Consider the following 23,207-nt stretch of genomic DNA (forward strand, 5'->3'; position numbering starts at 1 on the left):
TTGTAAAAAATGTTATTTTGGTGTATGTACCGTATTTATATTACAATTTTATTTATATGTATAGTTTATTTAAATAAAGATTATTTATATTTCTATATCCGAAATTCAGTTGTCAGCACTGTCGCATTCGCCAACCGGATGTCGGTGTCTACAATCGGGTCGTGTCATTGTTATTTCTGTAACAATACAATAGTAACCGGTATGCAATTGAAACTAGACCTTAATTCGTTAAAAGAGATCACAGCTAGCGTCTGACCTAAAAATATAGCAACAGTAATATTATATATGCATTTATGTTTAGGCCTATTTCAAATAACATAAAAACTGAAGCCAAAAACATTCTTTTGTAATACGAATTGAGTGAGAACTATTTTTAAGCCTATATTTAGGATGAGAGAGCATCATCGCCTATTGGAATAGAAAATCATTATGCAATTAAACTTATATTTAAGCACTTTTGAATAGTCATCACTTTTTTTAATCTACCGCTCATTCGGAAAGCTGTTTCATCGTAAGAAGTATTGGTTTTACTACTCTGAGAAGGTCGTGACTTCAAAATCAAAATATCTTTATTCATGTAGGTGTATTATAGACACTTAGAATATCGTCGATTAAATAGAAAAATGACATTTTGTAATATTAGAAGCTAGAATTGCCACCTTTTATGTAAGTCAATTAAATTAACCACGCCGTCTTAATCATTATCTAAAATGATATATAATACTTGTGTAAATTTAAAACTTTAAATGCTTGTCTTGTAAAGAATGTACATTTTGAATACTGCCATTTGTCTATTTAACCGATGATATGTCAAATCTATCGTCAGTCCGTCGGAGTGAACTGACAAGAAACTGCTCTTATTCTTTTCAAATAAGGTTTGTTTGTACATTAATGTACATGTTTACAGAAATACAGATTCATTTTTAAATTCAATTAGGGAGAGTATAGTGACCACCAGCATTTCAGTGGCCGTCCCGAACAGACCAGTCCCCATAAGCAGCACCCGTTCACGAGTATGGCGGATGAGCCTGCCATCATTGCACTCAACCGTTACCTCAAAAAGCCTCAAAAAGATGCCATTCCTCTTATGTTAACCCTCGTACCCTTGCAGATGATTAAGCAATCAACGAAAATGATGTATTGGTGCGAACGAGTGAAATTAAAAACAAATATTTTTGCTTTTTCCAGACGAGATAACGTCGTCATTCCGGCGGTTCGGTCCCCTGGTGGTGGACTGGCCACACAAAGCTGAAAGCAAGAGTTACTTTCCGCCCAAGGGATATGCTTTCCTACTATTTCAGGTGAGTACCATCGCTTAAAGTTTAAATAATTTATTAGACCAAACCAAATTAGAGCCATTTATATATGTAGCAATGTCTATACATATTTGGTTTTACTCTTTGCTTTGGCCGTATCTGGCCTTACAACTTCATCTTACGAAATTCTTTGCTTCAAAAATCATTTAGAGCAATATAGAAATTTATGGATGTACACTACTTTACTATTTAAGAGTCATGACGAATAGTCACTCGTCGGATGAAGCATGATGAAGAATTTATAGTAAACTAGCTTATGCCCGCGACTTCGCTCGTTTTAATTTATCCCCTTGGGGGTGGAATTTATCAAATTCCTTCGAGGATGCCTACGTCATAGTAGATTTTTGCATGCAAAGACTCAGCCCGATCGGTTTAAAATTGACAGTTTCATACAAACTTTCATCCCCTATTTTTTCCCCTCGGGGGTAGAATTAATCAAAATCCTTTCTTAGCGGATGCCTACGTCATAACATCTACCTACATGCCAAATTTCAGCCCGATCCGTCCAGTGGTTTGGGCTGTGCGTTGATAGATCACTATGTCATGAGTTATATATATATATATATATAGGTGATGGGTTAGTAGATAGCTTTATTTGAACCAAATAATAGATGGACCAATTGGATCTGGTTTAAATTTTGATCCATCTTGTCATCACACAGTTCTTAAAACGTACCAAGTTTGGAAAGAACGGAATAACATTAAGCAGTTACTTTAAAAAAAATACCAAACTTGATCCATTTTTACAGAAGATTACATGTGCAAAATATAGGGCCTTAAATGAGACCTTTTTTTAAGTCTATTGATTTGTCTATTTTTAGGCCTACTTAAATTGAAAAACAAAATATCTTATGTAGGTCTATTACAGACTTTATGGAGTGCTATCGTGCTAAGAACTGAGAAGATAATCTGCTCATATTTTTTTCAAATGAGCTTGTACGTGATTACAGAGAAATAGATTCGTTTTAAATTTAATTAGTGAGGATATATTGATCACCAGCATATGCTATTGCGTTTTTATAAGACGGAAATAATCCAATCAGTAGCTGTAAGTGGAACGGACCAGTCCTATCCTTATTGTGTCAGTACCATGCCGCAACAACTCCAACAAGGAGCAGGACATCGACTATATCCGGATCAAAGTAACCTGACATTGAAGGTGATGCAGCTGGAATCAAGTCACCACGCGAACTTCAAAGCGTTTGTGGCCCTGGTCCAACATGCTGCTCACCTTCATGAGGGAGGACTATTGGCCGAAGATGGTGTATCAGTGCTACCGTGGCAGATTGCCGTTGCCAATGCAATGTGATATAAAGACAATTTCAATTTATATTTTATTATTATTTCTTATGAATGTTAGTCTATAAGGTATTTATAATATGGGCCTAATTAATCCGTGGTTATACTCTCTCACCTACAGGATGAGAGTTCAGTGGCAGCTCTGATGGAAGCGTGCATCACAGACGACGACAAATTGTATCTGTGCGTGTCGTCGCCAACGATCCGCGACAAGCCGGTCCAGATTCGGCCGTGGAGGCTGGCCGATGCTGACTTCGTGCTGGACGCCAGCATGCCGCTGGATCCTCGCAAGACGGTGTTCGTTGGCGGTGTGCCGCGCCCGCTAAAAGCTGGTGAGTATAAATATTTCTTACTGATATTATAAAAGCGCAATTTGATGAGTATGGATGGATGTTTGTTACTCTTTTACGCGAAAATTACAGAACAGATGTTCATGAAACTTTACAGTAATAACGTATACATCAGAATAACACAGAGTATACATTTCATATAGCTGATAGTATATAAATTTCTTGAACAATTATTACACAGCGTCATCTAGTGCTATGGTAAGCAGAGCTTGCGTTATAGGTACTAGACAACTGATGTAAATACTTAAATGCTTTTTCATTAATACATAATATACATAGAAAATACCCATACCGAAAACACCCAGACCGATAGTATGATTGTTTATACTCATTAATACAAATATTTGAGGTGTGCCAGGAATCGAAATCGAGACCATCGGAAGTAAGGCGGTGAATAGAATGAAATAGCCAATTGTAATTTACAATTTCCGTTTTATTTTTTTATTTATTTATTTATTAAAGGAAAACCAAGGCTATTCAAGTACATCTTAAATAAAGTCAATATATATGTCACAGTAAGCCACTGACCACTGACTTTAAATGTTTAATTTACAAATATTGTCAAGAGATCAAGTTTATTGCTTGATGGTAAGTGGCAACTGTCGCCTATATATGAACAGCGCTACCAACGCCACTTCACTATTTGAAGCTCGTGAAACATTGCACAATTCCAAAGACTAAGATACAATAATTGTGTTTACAAAAAAAAATATTTGTATCAGTTGCCTTGTATAACACAAGCTTTGCTAAGGTTGGGACTGGATGGCACTATGACAGTAGAAGGCTGTGGTGTGGGGGACGGGTCATTGGGGTCCCTAAATTATGGATGAGCGCAGTGATGGCTCCTTTATTTGTGTATGGCTGCTTCTATTACGTACTGGTGTGATCTGATAATCATGACTGGTTTATTGGTTACTTAAGTAACTATTAATTTTGTATTCACACATAATTCTTAAATATGACGATGATGCTTTGTGATTTGTTCTGAGATATCATTATTATTATTACAGTGGAGCTGGCCATGATCATGGATCGATTGTACGGCGGGGTGTGCTACGCGGGCATCGACACGGACCCCGAGCTCAAGTACCCCAAGGTAAGTACTTTCGGACATGCTGCATGATGCAACAAATTTACGTTTTCCGTCGGATCTCTTGTATAAAGTATCTATGTATACTCCTCTGCTATCGACCACCCGTACGATTCAAACAGGGATCGAAATTACGACGGCCTGAGCCGAGGTTCGAACCTCTAGCTCCTGCCTGACGGATACGATTTTAGTCTGAGGGCACAGACTAAAATCGTATTCGTCAGACAGGAGTTTTCCTTCAGCCGCTTCATGAGTCCTTCCGCGTGTTTGAATTGTCATCTACACTCGACCCCTATAAATTGGTGATACTGTACAGGCCAGCTGCGGCCAACTATATTAGAATAATTTATGTGTATACTGTACTAAAGAGAGTGGATTCTGAAGAGTAAACTCGTGAACTCCAGGCATCATGATTAGTGGTTAATAAACAGAGTTTCGTAAGCATGCATCTGAAAAAAGACCTGTGTCAACTGTGAAGCACATAACACTAAAGGATATGATCCAATTAGGTAGCCTTAGGCTGCTGTTGGTAACCGTTTACCATCAGATGGGCCATATCCTTGTTAGCCACCATCGCAGTGTAAATGGTATCAGAATTAAACAAAATAATATAATTAAGCAACGTATTTGTGCGGTTGCAGGGCGCTGGGCGGGTAGCATTTTCCAACCAACAGTCGTACATAGCGGCCATCTCGGCGCGGTTCGTGCAGCTGCAGCATGGCGACATCGACAAGAGGGTCGAGGTAAATAGAAGATTATACCTTAACGTGTATTAAATATGACTCAATAAACCTTGTTCCTTCTTAGTAGGTAAGTGGGCAAACTGTCAGAACCCGGAGTTGAAAAAGCCGTTAAGTTTTCTATGAATTTTTCCGAGGTTGAAAAAGCCCCGTTAAGTTTTCTGAATTTTTCCAATTTTCTGAGCAATTTGGTTGAGGTATATAGAAGACTATAACGTGTATTAAATAGCTAACCCAATAGAAATTGTTCTTTAGTAGGCAATTGGGCAAACTGTAAAACGCCGAAGTTGAAAAGGCCGTGAAATTTTCTGAATTTTCAAAGTTTCATCATCATCATCATCACCACCATCACCACTGTCATTGTCCTTATCATGATCATCATCAGAGTAAACACTTTATTTATTCACAGGTGAAGCCGTACGTGCTGGACGACCAGATGTGTGACGAGTGTGCAGGCGCTCGCTGCGGCTCGAAGTTCGCACCGTTCTTCTGCGCCAACGTCACTTGTCTGCAGGTATATATCTAGAACTATAGTGTTAGATATATCAACCCTATGTACTAGTAAAAATATGTATTATAATAAAATAACAACTATATAACAATAATTTAACTATGTCTCGTAACACAATTCACTTTAGCAATTAAAATACAACCAGCACATCCTGTGCACAAAGACTGAATGCCGCGGCCTTTTTTTTTTTTTTTTCGGACTACTCTAATGCTGTTGGCCGTAGCTGGCCTTTACAGCTTCACCGGACGTTATGGGGCGAGTGCAGATGGCACTCCAAACCCGCGGAAGGACTTATGGAGCGGCTGAAGGCCAACTCTGCCCGACGGATACGACTTTAGTCTGAGGGCACCACTAGGGGTTCGAACCTCGGCTCAGGCCGTCGTAATTTCAATCCCCGTTTGAATTGGACGGGGGATCGATCGGAGGGGCGCCCGGGGGCGCCGGTGTGGAGCGCCCGGGCGCGCGCAGGCGCCCGGTTGAATGCGCGATATTGTGTGTTTGAGGTCGTCGTCTTCGCCGGCGAGGACGGTGTCGTGTGTGTGTGTAAAAGTGTGGTCGGGGTGGAACGGGTGGGCCCGTGGGGAGGTTACCTGCCGTTATGGGGTCGTCGGGGTCAATGAGAACGTGCCTCGGGCGACGTTGTCGCGTGTGTCGGATATTACTCCTCGGTGCGTAGTCGACCGCACTGACTATAAGCGGATTAGGGTGGGATTGGGCAGAGTCGAAGTAGCGTCGAGACGCTTCCTTCATAAACTGCTTGATGGAGGGCAGATTAAGATCGCGGTGGAGATATACGCTGCGAACGAACCACGGCGCACCGGTGGCTCGACGCAGAAACCTATTCTGAATGACCTGCAGTCTGTTGATTAAGCAGTAGGGTATGTGGGCGAATACGGGACTAGCGTAGGTCATGATGGGACGGATGCAAGCCTTGTATAATGTCAGCTTGTTGCGAAGCGACATTTTACTGTGCTTGTTAATAAAAGGATAGAGTCGCCCTAGTATAAAGGCGGCTCGGTCGCGGACACGCTTGATGTGAGGACGAAACGTTAGTTTCCTATCTAGGGTGACGCCGAGATATTTCGTTTTCGAAACCCACGGGATGTTTTGGCCGAATAGTTCGATCGGGTGATTCATAGAGTCGAATTCCCTGCTAAAGTACACTGCTGCACTTTTTTCGGGATTGACTTCTATGCGCCACCGACGGAACCATTCGCCCAGTATCGTTACGGCTTTCTGAAGCCGTCTGGCTATTGTCGCACGGGACTTGGCGGATGTAAAGAGAGCCGTGTCATCGGCAAACAGCGATATTTCGACTTTTAAGTCGGAGAATTTGGGGATGTCGTTGGTGTACAACGAGTAGAGCATCGGAGAGAGGACGGCGCCCTGAGGGACGCCGGCTCGTATGGGGTGCGGGTCGGATAACGCTCCGTTTATACGGTAGCGATAAGAGCGATTCGACAGGAAATCTCGTACAATGAGTACTAGCCTGTCGGGGACACCTAACTGATGAAGCTTGTAAATCAAGCCGTTGTGCCAGACTTTATCGAAAGCCTTAGCCACATCGAAAAATAGGACGCCTGTACCGCCTTTGGGGGACTTGGTGGCGAAGTACAGAGTGTTTTTGTGAATGTGCTCCGTGATGCGGTGCACTTGATGGACGCATGAGTGTTTGGCTCGGAAGCCAAACTGCTCATTGATGAGCAGGCCTTTGGAGTATATAAACTCCTTTAGGCGGGCGAGGAGGATTCGCTCGTACAGCTTGCCTATAGCCTTGAGGAGGCTGATAGGACGATAACTGGATGGGTCGGATTTATTTTTACCGGGCTTGGGGATGCCAATGACCACGGCTTCTTTCCAGCTGTCTGGAAATATAGCGTTGGACAGCGCCGCGTTAAAAATAGCGACGAGTAATAACAAAAGTTGGGATGGCAGACTTTTGACTAATCTATTCGATATGCCGTCTGAGCCGGGTGATTTTTTGATAGGTAGTTGTTTAACTAGCGTTTTGACCTCATCAAGCGTGACTGGTGAGAGGGATTCGGTGGGCGGGGTGGACGCGATGCGTTCGACTTCGGTGTCTATCTTCTCGAGATGACCTGCCTCGACTGGGAGCGTGCTGGGGGAGCATTGGGCTTCTAAGTTGGACGCTAGACACTCAGCCTTGTCTTCGTCGAAGAAGGCTATAGTGTTGTCGGGTCGGACTAGCGGGGGCATGTCGTTTGTCTGTTGGTCGGTTTTGAGAGATTTCGCTATGCGCCAGTACGCGGTGTGGCATGGCGTTATCTCTTCTATGAGCTTTCCCCACCGGCCGTCCCGGATCTGCGCGATGCGCTCCTTAACGCTACGCTGTAAGGCTCGCAGGCGCACCCGGTTCGGTTCGGAGGGGTAGCGATCGTACGCTCTAGTGGCTGCGTTCTTATCGCTTATTAACCTCCTTACGTCATCGGGAAGCTGCCAGCGACGGTCGTCCGTCGCCAGTACCTCCCTGGAGCAGTCCTTGACTGCCGACTGCAGGTGGTTAGTAAGCGAGTCGATCGCAATGAGAGTGTCCTCGGTGGACTCTATGACGTCGGGAATACGGTTTAGTATCGGTGTGTCGGTCGATTCGAGAGATTTCTCGAGTCGTTGCCAGTCTGTTATTGTTTTGGTTGGTAGTGGCGTGTCGGGCGGAGGGCCCAGAAGGAGGGTTACCGGTCGATGGTCCGAGTTAAGCTCGGCATGGACTTCTGGGGAGCTCACCCGTAGGGTTACGTTCCTCAGCAGTGCCATGTCCAGTATGTCGGGTCGGTGGTTCACGTTATGGGGATAATGAGTAGGGCGGAGCGGGGCGATTATCTCGAATTCGAGCGAGTCGGCTAGTCTGTCTAGTTTGTGGCCGTTTGTCGTGGACACGTGGCAGTTCCAGCGGGTGTGTTTACAATTCAAATCGCCAGCCAGAATGGTGGCGCTGTTGATATCTAGGAGGGCGCGTAGGTCGCTTTCCAGCAGTAGTTTGCCGGGAGGCTGATATACGGATGCCACGGCGAGCGGTCGGTGGCCGGTCATGCCGAGAAGACAGACGGAGGCCTCCATATGAGTGAGAGGCGGTGTTTGTAGCGGTATACAATGTAGGGACCGTTTATAGTATATGAGCGTACCGCCGCCTCTACAGGCGGTGCGGTCGTTCCTAACTAAGTTGTAATTGGCGATTCTAGGATCGCGGACTGAACGTTTCAGTAGGGTCTCCTGCACGAGGAGAATATCGACTTGGTGGTCAGTGAGAAAGGAGGCGATTTCCTCCTTTTGTTTTTTTAATCCGAACGCGTTAAAAAACGCTATTCGAACGGACCGAGGCTTTTCTCTCTGAGCTCGAGTACCCATAATTACAGGTTAAAATTGAGGATGGCGGTAAGTACGCCGATGTGCTCGCAGACGGCTGCGAGCCTATTTTGGGGCGACTCCTTATACAGGCGGAGCTTGGAGGCCAGAAGGGCAATCTCGTTAGGGTCGATGGTGCTGGCTAAGCGAGCGACCAATGCGAAGTCCTGCGCGAGGGAGCTGCCGTTGGCCTTGGGGGCCGCGGGCAGTGTTTTGGGGACGGGTTTGTGTATGGGCATGGGCGGGGCCGATTGGGCGGGCGGGGCCGACTGGGCGGGCGGGGCTTTCTGGGCGGGCGGGTTGGGTGCTACCTTGCTTACAATTGCCGGGGGTTTAATCCAGGCATTGTTAGCAGGCAGAGGGGCGGGTACGAGCGGCTCGGGTTGTGTTTGAGCCTTGGCGGGGGCACGTGCCGGAGCACGGTTGCCCTGGGTGTGGGTGGCCTTCTTTTTGGCGGGACGTGGGGCGCGTGAACAACCGCGGTAATTCGCGGTGTGACCCTCTGTGAGGCAGAGGGTGCAACTGGGGGGCGTGGGGGTGTTGGGCCTACGGCCGCAATCTGCGGTGGCGTGATCGCCTAGGCACTTGACGCAAGCGAAACAATTACGGGCAGAGTGCCCGTAGTTCTGACAACGGTGGCATTGTCCGGGGTAGGTACGCTTGCGAGGCGCCTCTACGGAGAGCGAGGATAGTTGGCAAACGCTCTTTATATCAAAGATCGATTTGCCTTCTGGGGATAAATCTAATACGACTAGAACAAGGTCGATAGCGGCCTTGTTGCGTGAGCGCGACTGGTACATACGATGTACCTCGTGCGCTGGGTAATTCTGGGACTGAAGGTCCTCAAGGATGGAGTCTGTTGAGAGCTCCTTGGGTAAACCGCGTATTACAACGCGGAGCTTTTTCTCTTCCTCGAGAGCATAGGTGTGATAACCTATGTTTTTTTCCCGCAGGAAGGTGGTGAGACGACGATGGTCGTCAGATGATGGGACTGATACTTTGATCCCTATTGAGGTAGCCTTAGCATGGCTGAAATTGATATGCTTGTTTTTAAGCATATTGGATACGGTGTTCCAGGCACTTTTGTCCTGGATGATGACGGGGGGCGGGGCTTTGGTCTCGGGGTGCGACTTGCGTGCACTCGGACCGGGGGCGGTTTTAGCGGTGCCGTCATGGGCACGCTTTGTTTTGGCTGGCTGGGAGCCCTGGGTCTTCTTGGCACGCTTGTTGCCAACAAGAATAAAATCGTCCTCGTCTGAGGAGACCGGGGGGATGGGAGAGGGGACGTCGCCGTCGCGGATGGCGTCGAGCTCCATACTAGGAGCGTCAAGCTCCGCGACGGAGTCGTCCTGCTCCATGGCGGGCGAGGCGGGTTCGGCCTGGTCGGCTTGGGTCGGGGGAAGCGGCGGGAGCCGTTGCGAGTCGTCCTCGAATTCGTCAGTGTCAGTGTTCGGTTCGTCAGTGTGAGTCATCATTGGGGACGCGGGGGGCGAGCTGTACACTAAGTGGACGGGCTTGGCGGCTTTGAATGCTATAAAAGCATTTAAGATGCCGGCTTTTTTTCCAGGAACTGGAAGAACAGAGGCATATCGGCCTCTGATAAGGACATTTTTTTTGAACAGTGGTAATGTTAATTACCACTGTTCAAAAGAATAGAATAAGAGTAGAAATAGTAATATAAACAATACAATAACAATACAACACAATAACAATACAATACAATGAAACAATAGGGTAAGTCAGTACTTAAGATAAGGACGGTCGTCGGCGGGTGCAGCCGACGGTGTCAGCGGGGGCCTCCCTGCCGGGTGAGGCAGGGGGGTGAGTGCCTATTGATATGTGACTCTAATATGTAAGATCACTAATCTTATTGAGTGAAAAATGTGTACCTAAGCGAACCTACTTGGTGGCGTCGGTGGCGGGCGGCAGGCAGCAGGCGTCGGCGGGTGTTGGTGGCAGCGGCGGCGGCTCGGATCGGCGCGTCGCGCAATAGGCGTGACGCACCTCCCTAACTCACGACAGTCCGTGCCACTGAACGTCCACACACAACACTTCACTTCACTTGAACGAAGAGAGTTTCTCCTTCAGTCCTCACAACACAACACTACACTCGCGGAAAGTCCGGTAGCACTGTGTCGGAACGGATGCCGAGAGCGCGGTCGGCCGCGGTCGGCGCGGGACACGGAGGCCCCGGGCCATAAGGTGCACCGAGTGCACCTAACACGCGGCGAAGTATAAGAATTAGAACGCGCGAACGTAACTGCGCTACGTGCGCGCGCGCGGTGGTTTGCTCGAGGGAGCAGAGAACAGCGAGACGGCGGCGGGACTAGCGAGCACATACGTGCGTTCGCTAGCGCGTCGGTCAGCGGAATGCCGTGCCGCGGCCTACAAAAACCCTCCCTTTTATACAGAGAAGATATGAGTGGGGGTTATATGCAAGTAGTTTAACGATACCGAGTAATAATGAAACTACCTTCTTTTAATATTAAATATCAGATTTTTCGACAATATCGATGTGAACCCTAACAATCGTTAGTCTTCAAGTAGAATTTAATCCAGGCGGTTTTATTTGATGAAACCCTTCAAACATTACCATCAATCAATACGTCAATATCTCGTACAGTATACATCTTTCAAATATTAGCGCAAATCTACCATCAGGTTTGTGGATCCGTATCCACCTACTCATACAAATGTTCTCACCATGCGAGAAATCGAACCTGCGGCCGTCGAAAGTAAATCGGTGTGCTAGACCAGCCTTCAGTTATTTTTTATTTTTTTATCATGTTAACCATTTCAGTATAATAAAATGTTTCCATTTCAGTATTACTGCGAGCATTGCTGGGCGACGATCCACTCGCGGCCCGGACGCGAGTTCCACAAGCCGCTCGTCAAGGAAGGCGCTGACCGTCCGCGGGCCGTGCCATTCCGCTGGTGTTAGTGGAGTAGGAGTGAGAGGGAGTCAGTGGGAGTGAGCGGGAGTAGGCGAGAGTGAGCGGGAGACACTGACAGGGATGGGTAGTGAGCGACAGAGATGGAGATAGCTACCACACCTGCGCCATTTTGTTCTCGCGATTGTTACTACTGAGTGTCAAGGTGTTATCTCTCGCTGACTGTTCTCTCACTACTCACCCCTGCCATAACTCTGTCTGAATTGTTTTGCAGCGGTAGTTTTGTAATACCGCGCTATTAGTCATTTCACTCGTTCGGTTTCCTGAGCGGTATTTTTTACTACCGCAATGATTCAATTCTAAACATAAAACCCTAATCATACGGAACGGCGTAGAATAGGAATATGCGCTCCGAACAGTTACAATGTTAACTAGTCGGTTTCTTTTTCTATCGTTTGGTAACAACTGGAAGATATGCTGGCAACATTGTAATGACAGAAAATTGAATGTCACTAACGGATACGACATACCAATAGGAAACTGTAAGCCATTGGCTATGGCAATAGTAAATTAATAATAATAATAAAACAATTTAATAAGCAACTTTATCCAATGTTTAATATTAAGCAGAATATTATAGAATTCAAGTACAAGCGTTACGTTTGCTGTGTTGCTGTCTCCGTAAACGGTTACCTAGTGTTGCCAGATGGGAAACTACTATCTTGGTAGTTTTTCACGTTCACGGAGACAGCGACGTAGCGGACCATAGATTTCGATATAAGCAAAAATATGTATCCATAAAACTTAGCTAGATATCCGTTTTGGTAAGCTCTATCTTGAGACGAAGTGACGCGCCCGACGATTAATCGCTGCGACCAGTCGCTGCGACTTGTCGCAGGCGCGTACGCTCACTTATCGTAAGATATTAATGTAAGACATAAGTGGAATGTCTGATTTTTTCGATAAAAAAAAACATAATTGTACCTGTTTAGCTAGAATCAATTTCCTAAGATTATCCTCGAATTTCGATTAGGACGCTGGACTTGGATATTGTTGCGATTGTTTCGTCCCCTTCGTGTGCATTTGCGATTAGTCGGCTGTCGACTTTCAGTATTACCGCATGGTTTTGTGTTCAGTATAATTTAATGTTTTATGTATTAGAAGTTAGCTATGTTACTGTTTCCGTGTTATCGCCTTCAAGACGATTTTTGGCGTTGTCGATACTGATGCATTATTTTTGCAATCACTCGTCTGTTTTCCTACATGTTGTTAGTCTGAATCAAATTCACGCTATCATTGAGGTCTGCGCAGTTCTAGATCTGCTCACAAGACTTTTTAAACGGTATATCTGATTATTGATTTTACACAAATCGAAAAGAATTACTTCCAAGAATTGCATTGTTGTCTGTTGACATTTTTTGTGTGATTGTTTACCTATTAACAGTTGCTACAAAAACATCACTTGTACCGTTTAATAAGGATTGTGCTATTCAAAGTAATTTGGATGCTTCACTAATTGTCCATCTTTGACTAACCATGGGGAAGTAGGACGGCGAGTCTTATTGTACCTAGTGCATATAACTTGGTTGGCTCGACTCTGGTAGTAGTGCCGGCTGGTCGACTATTCCTTTTGACCCGAATGGGATGTATTTCTATAATTTTGTTCCTATACTGTGTTTACTTCATTATTATGGGAGGCGGTAGGGACTCATTTTTAGTACAAACGTGTTACCATTGCGGCTGTAGGCACGTTCTCGAGTTATTTAGCGTTAAAGGTAAAAAATATTTTTTCGTACAGCCGGGATAGTGCAATAGCGTATAGTTTAGTCTCTTTTAGGGAATATATTAACCAATTTATTATATTAGTGTAATGGAAGGAGTTTATTATCTGGTATATGGTAACACTGATTTCATTTGAATTTGGAACTTGTATATTTTGTTAACAACGCCATCTATTGGCACGACGTTGCGACTTGTGCAATTTATAGGTTACTTTCAAATTTCTTGACGGATAGAATGAAACTAGTGTTATCGCCAGGTGTTCTTCGTTGTTATAAAACAAAACTTCGGGGTTTTTCTTTTTCGTATGTACTTAAATTGCGGTTTCACCGCGCGGTAAGACACCGTATCCCGACGACCACGGACGTTTTATAGACTGTAGTAAAAGACTTGCGCGAATTTTTTGATGGTTTTTTCATGATTTTGAAGAGATTTTTTAATGTTGTGTATCTTTTTCGAAATTAGATGAAAAAGGGCTTTATAGTGCCTTGAATGCGACTACGTTTGGCGTACCCCTCCCGACTCTGGCGTTTTCTTCATTAGATGGTTGTTGTTGCCCGATGTCCGTCGTATTTATTGCGATTTTTTGTAAAAAAAAAACACTTTAAATCGTAAATTTTGAGCAAATATACTAGTAAAATCTACTCTAGGCTACGAAACACCATCGGTTACAGGACATAATTTTTAAACCTTGACATATTGAAACGTTTGGCACGCGTTTATCGGAAACTAAAAGTAAGGGTATATATCGGGATGAGAATACCTTCGGGACAATTTTGCCTCTCCAATTTACCCCTCGCAGGCTGTAAGCAATATTATACCCTGAATATTGCTGGTTGGTTGGGCGAAATTGGTCCATTTCAATTTTTTAAACGATAAGTAGGTACAATTTGTATTATTACTAATAGAGCATTTTAGTGAAAATTTTGCCATAATATTTGCACGTGTTGTCGACTTTTTGTGTCGCAAACTCAAAAATAATGTTCAACTAACTCAATTAAATGTAGACAAAATGGAATATTTGCGAAATATTTATATTTTCTTAGTATGTAGTATATTGATATGTATTTATATTGATACAAAAAGTCGAACGATTCGATGGTCACACGCTGTGACAGAGAAACTCTATAGTTATAGTGAAATATTGAATAGTTTCAGTAATAGCAAATAATTGAGATTGCCAGCTCGTGGTACTCTGTTCATAAATTAAAATTAGAAGTTTCCTAGGAGATAATTTCGACACGCCCTTGAGTATGCTCCGATTACACTTAATAATCTCATCGTCACTTTGCTCGGCACCTCGATTTTAACCGTTACAACGATCCAACATTATTTTTCTATTGCATTTTTAAAACTTCCACTTTGGTAGATTTTTCTTATGTGACAACACTTTTGAAAAATATTGTTTGTTACCTACTTATTTTGTCCTTGATGTATGACGTCATTGTTGTTGTTATGGTTTGTTTTATGCTGTTTTTGTGCGTTTGATGTACCCTACCGTTTATTTGGATGAAATTGCTCAAATATATATTTGGTGAAATTGTTTGGTGCCCCCTAACCCCTCCTAGTTGAAATAAAGAGGTGGGACGCGTGAGTGTTGTTGTGTGGTCGCTCTGTCCCATTTTGTATTTTTGTATTTTTATAAAAAACGACAATTGTGAATTCGGAAGTGGTTATTTACTTTGCGCGCAACGTTTGTAGCTGAACGCTTGGGTAATGATTTTATGTTTTTGTATATAACGGTCGTCTCGACCCGAGTACAGATCTTCAAGGATTTGCCACCGTCACGGGGTGCCTTCAATTTTATCTCGTATTTATTTTGATAATACCTAAATTATTTCGTGGAGGTGTAGTCAAAATATATACATGGAACACATTAAAACATATAATGTACAGGAATATCACGCTAGTACCGAGTTGTTAACTATGATTGGTAAAGAGGAATGCGAATCGAATTGTGAACATTCGCCCTGATTCCTTGAAGGTCTGTCAAAAACCCAGCGATAAACTTAATTGGTGTTTAGATTATGACCGAGGTGTTTGGGATATTGGTCTCTGCTAAGCTTTTGCATTGTGCTAAACTGTATGTAGATCTACTAGACGGAAACCGTATACAGATGACTCCTCGAGTTGCCAGTACATATAATTGTTTAACGGATTTGTCATAGACAAAGCGATTGGATTTTTAAAGAGCTTCTATGAGGGACAAAAGTCGTTTTACTAAACTGCCTTCTTTCACAATCACATTGTATTAAAACATAATGTAACTTTACTCGAATTATCCAGATCCTTAATACGCTTTGTTTAAGATGCGATCTTACGGCATTGGAGGACAATAGTGATTCGTTGAGCCCAATTCATTCATAGCCGGCGGTTTGGATGTGTTGTCTAGTTTAATTGAAACATGGGAGGAGATTTCCTATTATTTTTTAGCCCCTGATCAAAGGCAGTTCTCGAATATCTTATTCTTTAATATTTCAGGTGGATTCGTCTTCTGTTAGTCCCAAAAAGTTACTTAATATATGAACTTTTTGGTATCGATAGTGTTCTGCTCTGCAATTGACAAAGATCAAGGAATGAATCCATTTTGGTCGGGGGTGTGTTTTAGTTTTATATTAACTTGTTTCGCTCCGCAAAGTTTTATTTTGATACTATTTAGTTAATTTGGAGGCGTTTGTGTTTATAGAGGAGGCTTTTTTGTTGAATGGTTTGTACGTTGCGGAGCGGAGGCTTTCTCTATCTGTTTGTTAGTTTGTAGGTTGTTTTGCTTTCTTGTTTATACCGCGTTGCGGGTCTGTTCTTGTTGTACGTTGTTTGTTCGAGCTAAGGGTGTGTGCTAGTAACATTTTTCCTTTTAGACGGTAATTTTGACGTTCATATCACTTGCGACGCACCACGGGGGGCATTGTCACTGTTTAATAAATGTTTATAAGTGTACATTTTTTTGTGAGACTTGTACTCGACGATATAAACTTTGTATTGTTGTTGTTGATCTGTGTCGGACCCCTCGTCGTTCCCGAGTGAGTTTTTTCGCACTTATATCACTTGCATGTAAATAGTGATTCGTACGTTGAACTTTTCTTAGTGAATAGAGAAAATTTTGAAAAATCCCGCAAAAAAAGACGTTTTTTTACAATTTGCGGCGGCGGACCGTGTTAGATTTTCGACTTAGCGTTCGCACGCGTCGGCGCCATGTAAATTCGTGCTAGGGTCTCTAGTGAAATTGTTGATCCGCACGCGGTATTCTCGTCGATTGGTTCCCGTCTACTCACTGGTACCATTTTGGTCTCAAACATTTTGGGACATGACATGGTTGGTAGTGTCGAAAGGCGAATGGGATGAGCCTGGTCAGGTAAACGATATCTTCTCTAAAAATATTTTGAGCTATACGCGCCATGAGGAGAAAACGTGTGTAAAATAGTTAATAAACATATTTAGAAGTGGAGTTGTTTACTTGCAGGCAATAAAGAATTCTGCAACGGAATAAATCGATGAATACCGCGTACGGACTTAAAAATTATAACATAATTTTAAAATAATAGCAAAAGTAGAGCAATTGATCGAATACATTACCTAGTTACGTATAATGTATGAGATAATAGTACCTAAATATTTGAAAACGTTGCTAGACAATATTATTTTTAAATATTTCCTATGCACCGGGCGTCGGTTTTTTTAATAATGGCAAGTGTGTCGTGTACCTACTTCGTATACTCTCGATGCTATATTTTGACGACACTGTGGTGCATTGAAATTATTTTTTTAATAGACTTTTTAAAGATGACTCCTTGCAAAATCCTAAATGTTACCAATGGATTTCCTTCCTACGTACAGGAGTCAAATGCAAAACTATAATTTAAATTGATTTGAAATAAGATTTATATATTTTTATAGGCAGTTATTTCAGTGACACGTTACCAATGTAATCGATTTTCTTTATTCATAATTTAAATTTGCGACTTTGTGCTCATTTTCTGTTGTCTCGCTCGATTCAGTCGTTTTACGTTCGGTGTGGATTTGCGGCGATTTTCGAAATTTCTGCCCGTATTCAAATTTCATTTTGACCATTCTGAATGTCGCTAGTCTGCTCCGGACGCCACACTTGCGACTTTTAAATTAGTGACAGCTTTAGTGAGACGTAATTAAGATTAATTTTAAGCTTTGTTTTAGAATTAAGCACACTGCGATGACATACACTATAGTTTCGAAGCGTATTTTTATGTCATGGCTTTCGAAACAGCCGAATCGAGCGAGCGTACGTCATGTTTTTTTAAATAGATAAATGAAATGTTTTGTGAATTTACGCTAAAACTGTTTCTCTCTGCTTTTGTAAACGGTAGCCGGATTGTTTAAATTATTTTAGACTATTGTGAACTATTAAAATGAATTTGAAATCTTTCTCCTGTGTTTCATCTTGTAGTTTTGTTTGGGATAGTGCAATTGGTTCTATATTATTTTTATTTATTTATGCCGAAGGCACATGAATATATACATTGCAATGGCGTAAACACAAGTTGCGGCATTATACTCGTCGCAGTCGCCCAAAGACATTTCTGAATCTTGTGTTGTCACGCCCTAATTTATTAAGTACATTTATTTTTGCTACGTCTCCATTTGACCAAAGACGAGTACCAAAAAGACAAGGGTGGGAATTCGACGCCCAGTGATTCCTAATGTTTACTTAATTCTGGAGAGTGGCTTTAGCTGGCGCATATGCGGTCTTCGAACTAGAGCGGAAAGCAATTTGTTTACAGTAAAGGAACTAGAAAGAAATAGTGTTGCCATATGCAGAAATTTCTACTCTGACTATACTTTCTAGGATACTGGCATCTCTATTTAGATATGCTACGCATGATACCGAGTAGCGATATTCTTGTCACTTTCTAGGAGTCATTTGATAAACAAATTGTTTTATGGCTACAGTAGACTCGTGTGTTGCGGGCCCAAATTAAGCTTTTGTAATTAATATATCACCCATTTGTTTTGATGTATTTTGACGTTATTCCTATTTATTTATTTTTTACTATTTTTTTTGTATAACTTTTTTTATTTAAATAGTAATGTTTATTCACTGTAGTTAGTTGTTTATATTTTTATTATTAGTGTTAATCGTTTTTTCAGTATTTTCAGAGTTTTCGATAAGTAATATACACTGCAACTTAGATTAAGCTTTCGCCAATATAAAGAATTAAAAAGTTAACAATGCACATTGGCCGTAAGGAAATAAATTTAAGGATATTTATGTATATTTAATGACATGGTAATATTACGGAAAAATGTAAAAAAATAACTGTTTTGTCAATACTATAACTACCTACTGCATCGCGACGTAGATTCAAAAATTTATAAATCAGAGCTTTACCAGTTTAAGCGTATATTTTAGTTGTTTTCGTTTTATGTATTATAATTAAAATTTAATACCGTACATTTTTTATATATTTATATTTATGTAAAAAACTTATTAGGCGTAAAACTATGTAGTTTGAATTTACCTGTGTTTATATTATTTTTTATCGAGAGTGAATTATATTTTTTTTCTTGTTTGAAATAATAGAAATTAATTATAGCGTTAAATACTTGTGGGGAGCCGGTGGTTAAGAATCTTTAGAGTTACGTTAGTTGTTAGGTCGACTGCACATGAGCGACGCAACGACGTCTTATCACCATTCTTACCTCTACTTATCGCTCGAGTGTCGCTCGCCTGCAAATCGACCACTACATATAACCAACGTAAATCTTTAAACGTTGTTTTACACTTTCAATTTGTTTTGCAATCGTCTGTGCTAAGCTAGAGTTTCAGATGGAACACCAGGTAGACTAGCGACTTTTTGTCGCCGATAAAAAAACCAACTACAATAAATCGTGTGTAATAGTGTTCATGTGAAATATTCTCTTGGTACAAACGCGTTGACGCTGGCCCCCGCAAGTTCGTAGGTATTGTTTAAAATTGAAATACTTGAATTTTTATATGAATTTTATTATTATAATATGGTATTTTACTAAATATTAGTCCAATATTAAATCTTTATATGCTTGTTTTATTTTATGATCCTATTAATTATTTATATTACTTATATATTATATAATAAATAACCCCTTTTTACAAAAGACACATGACGTGTATATACAGTTTAAATTTATATGCAACAGGACAGCAGAATGTTTATACTTTTTTAATCTAATATATTTAATATTTAATATTAAATATACTTGTCAAATACATGGTGTATTTGACAAGTATATTTAATATAAAATATTAAGTTTCTGTTATCAAATATCAGGCGTATAGAGTCTCAGTAATCAAATTTCAACTATGGCTAATTTAATAAGCTATGATCAAAATTCGATTACCGGGAAACTACTAATATATTTGAACACTGAATACCTATATCACAAAAAGTAAGCTTAAATAAGAGAATTGGTGAATTTTAGTGCCCTGTACAGACGAGCGATATTTTATGTGCCATGGATAGTTGGACCAGAAAAAAACATCTGAAAGTTTTCTGTAATCGGCCTCGGTGGTCTAGCGGTTAAGCACACCGCCTTACTTCCGATGGTCGCACGTTCGGTTACTAGCGCAATATAAACATTTGGATTCATAAGTATAATTGTTTATATTAGACTGTATGAAAGAATATTACTTATTAGTTATTTATGTATTTACAAAAAATGTATCTAAGTATTTCTATTGGTTGTTCAGTGCCTACTTATAATAAGCTTTATTTGGTTGGGACTAGACGCATACAACTAAAGCACAGAGCTGAGTCTCTTATCAGTTCTTCTCGTCAGCACTCTGAATTGACGGTAGATTTGATTTATCATAAGAGTCTGTAATCAATCTGCATGAATAAGGATATTCTGATTTATTTTGATGCTTTAAAAATTGATGTGAAAGCAATACCGTCCGCTTTATCTTTTATATAAGAAAAGAGAAGTGAGGAGTAGCACAGGTAGTATAAATCTTTATTCTTAAATATTGCACTGCCTCTGGAATCCTTTGGTATCTCCATTATAAGATTATGACTAATTAAGAGATGACTGACTGATTATGAAGGACAGAGTGAGACTGATTGGAAAGTGCAATCAGTCTGACTTTTAGCATGGAGTAGGACTCTACAATATTCTGTGGTTCCAGAGTAAGTATAATGCTAATGTAACCGTTTACCATCAGATGAGCCATGCTTGTTTGCCATTACAGTAGCATAAAAAATGTTTATAGCTACCTTTTATCACCGCTCGTTTCGACAGAGAACCATCACGCTGGAATGGGTCCGATAGTGCGGTTTGCTTGTACATTTAGATTTGGATTGAACTACCATCGTTTTCTCACGAAACAATACTGTAACGTGTATATATCACCTTACCAGTGAAGCGTTATGTATGACGTGAGAGTTGTATAACACGTGTGGTACTTCGACCTACATAGATCTATTGTGCTCAAATTTACAGATATTTAGAGATTGTTTATTTATTTATTTTAGGTAATCAACAGCCTATACAATTTATAGACAATATATAGTATTACATAGTTAGTAAAGCCAATAACAGATACCTCATGAATTTATTTTTAATATTAAAGTTACATTTAAATTGGTTATTTAAAAACTATACAGTTACACATTTAAACAGGTCAGAAGCAAAGATAAAGAACAGGTAAGGGTAAATACAATTAGATTACAAATTGTTATTAAGTTCATATTAAGTATATTTTAAAAAACCAGTAAAAGACGGTATTTTTATTTTCATTCCTGAATCCTTATTCCCGTGTTTCCACACTGAGTAAGTAATCCGCCACAAAATATATATAAACTAATTTTAATAATTTATATTAAAATATATAAAAATTATGAACTTCAAATTAATCCAATAAATAGGACATTTTTATTTAAGTTACTTCAATGAAGTATATCATGCATTTTTAGTAGAATTTTATAAAATGAAGTATGCAACACTGGTGTACTATACAAGCAACACTAGCCAAATGTCAGTCAAATCAATCAATGTCAATTTTCATTGATTTTGCGCAAGTATTGGGTGTACATAAATTGTTTATTTTTACCACAGCAAATAACAAAACATCCAAACAATAAATGTCTAAATAACAAACTAAAATTATCACTGATAATTCAGAATTCAATATGGTGGATACCTCAAAGAGTAATTACTACACGCAAGCTATATTTGAGTGTTCAGACGGCACTAAGTACGCGATAAATCCATTCGCAAATAGCTCTGAGAGGGTATCAGTACCTAAATTGCCGGTACCAGAGCCGTACAGCAGTTATTGTGGGCACTGCGACTTGAGCTTTGACGATTTAATCGAATATGAACATCATAATGTCGAAATGCATGGTCAGAAGAAAGTGGTAGCTTGCAACTTATGTAACGCCACTTTTAGGCGCCAAGACCACTTGAAGAGGCATATACAAAGTTTGCATATTAACCAGAAGTACTGCAATTGTCCTGTGTGCGGGAAAGATTGTAAACGTCAAGACATTCTGTTGAAGCATATTAAAAGAAAACATAATGGGAATCAAGAGGTTTTCCACTGCAGGGAGTGTAAATTCCAGTGTGGTACGCTGTCGAAACTCGACAGTCATGAGAAGACGCATCTGCTGACCGAACGGCATGTTTGTCCCCATTGCCAGACGACATTCAAGCGAAGAGATCACATGTTGAGACATGTCAAGTCCCAGCATTTAAACCAGTTTGTAGTGTGTCCGATTTGCGGACAGGTGTACAAACGGAAAGACCATGTAGTCAGGCATGTTAGGGAGAAACACAAAATGGGATTGCTTAATGGTAAATTAATCAAGTCCTCGGATATTCTATAAAGTCAATATACTTTTATATAGTAAGTTTTTCATTAATGTATATCAACAATTTTTTTTTATTTTTATGTAACTGGAAGAGAAAACAAATGGTAAGTGGCAACCGTCACCTATACACATGAATATAATCTGACACCCCTTGTACCCACTCCCACCTCTTCAGGCAACATATGCACATGGCACAACCTGTTCATATGTTGCCATTCTGGAGGACTAAAGTATTATGCCTCCTCATAATAGTTTATTGTTTTACTACCTTAGCATATTGCACACCTAGTACAAAACTGGATTGATTCAAAAATTAAAAATAAAAATATTCCTAATACAAATAAATTTCATACAAGCACTTTTGAATAGTCATATTTTTTTAATTCCATTAATTTGGATCACAGACTCATCACAAGAACAATATGGAAAAAACTTGTGCATTCCTTTTTTAAATAAATATTTTTACACATTTTTAGTGTGTGAAATTTTTGAAATTAGACTTTAAAGTTAGTACTTAAGAGTGTATTTTTCAATGTTTGTAATTTTTAAGTTAATTCATTATTATACTAAATGTGTGAATAATAAGTGAATAATATGAATGCAACCTGCTTTGTAACTGTAATAGATAAGACCATCTATTTTTTTATGTACCTTATTTTTTATATATGCTTTTTTTATTGGAATGGCAAACAAGCTTTTTGCCACCTTATACAGTAGATTACTTATATACCTGACTGTACGGTTTACCACATTAATATTACTTCATTGAGATTGATGTTGAGGCTCGAGGATTTTAATAATAATCTCAAGACAATTCACAGTGCCATCTAGACCCAAGTAAAGCGAACTAAAGCTTATGTTAGTACTATATAACTGATACAAATACCTAGATATATATTTTTTTCATAACTACATATATATACATAGAAAACCCCCAGACCGATACAAACAATCATACTCATGAATATAAATGTTTGTGCCGTGCAAGGAATCAATCCTATGACCATTAGAAGTAGGGTGGTGTGCTAACCCAATAGACCATCATGAGGAAT

General features: G+C 40.6%; 2 protein-coding genes across 4 annotated transcripts in view; both read left to right on the forward strand.

Annotated features, from left to right (window-relative positions):
- The window catches only part of LOC131845225 (translational regulator orb2), a 104,257-nt gene extending 84,893 nt beyond the window's left edge, over positions 1–19,364 (forward strand). For all 3 annotated transcript variants that reach the window (XM_059194263.1, XM_059194262.1, XM_059194264.1), the window contains 6 exons: positions 1,189–1,301; positions 2,737–2,947; positions 3,976–4,061; positions 4,697–4,798; positions 5,205–5,309; positions 11,491–19,364. In XM_059194263.1, the coding sequence (XP_059050246.1) occupies positions 1,189–1,301; positions 2,737–2,947; positions 3,976–4,061; positions 4,697–4,798; positions 5,205–5,309; positions 11,491–11,607 (734 nt within the window). In that variant the 3' untranslated portion in view covers positions 11,608–19,364. The remainder of the gene's footprint in view (positions 1–1,188; positions 1,302–2,736; positions 2,948–3,975; positions 4,062–4,696; positions 4,799–5,204; positions 5,310–11,490) is intronic.
- Positions 19,365–21,474: 2,110 nt separating this feature from the next.
- Positions 21,475–22,170, forward strand: LOC131845254 (zinc finger protein 70-like). The gene has a single exon (XM_059194293.1). The coding sequence runs from the start codon at positions 21,475–21,477 to the stop codon at positions 22,168–22,170; it is 696 nt and encodes a 231-aa protein (XP_059050276.1).
- Positions 22,171–23,207: the final 1,037 nt, after the last annotated feature.

Source organism: Achroia grisella, unplaced genomic scaffold (genome assembly GCF_030625045.1).
Source record: "Achroia grisella isolate CSIRO2021 unplaced genomic scaffold, CSIRO_AGI_Agris_v1 utg461, whole genome shotgun sequence".
NCBI lineage: Eukaryota > Metazoa > Arthropoda > Insecta > Lepidoptera > Pyralidae > Achroia > Achroia grisella.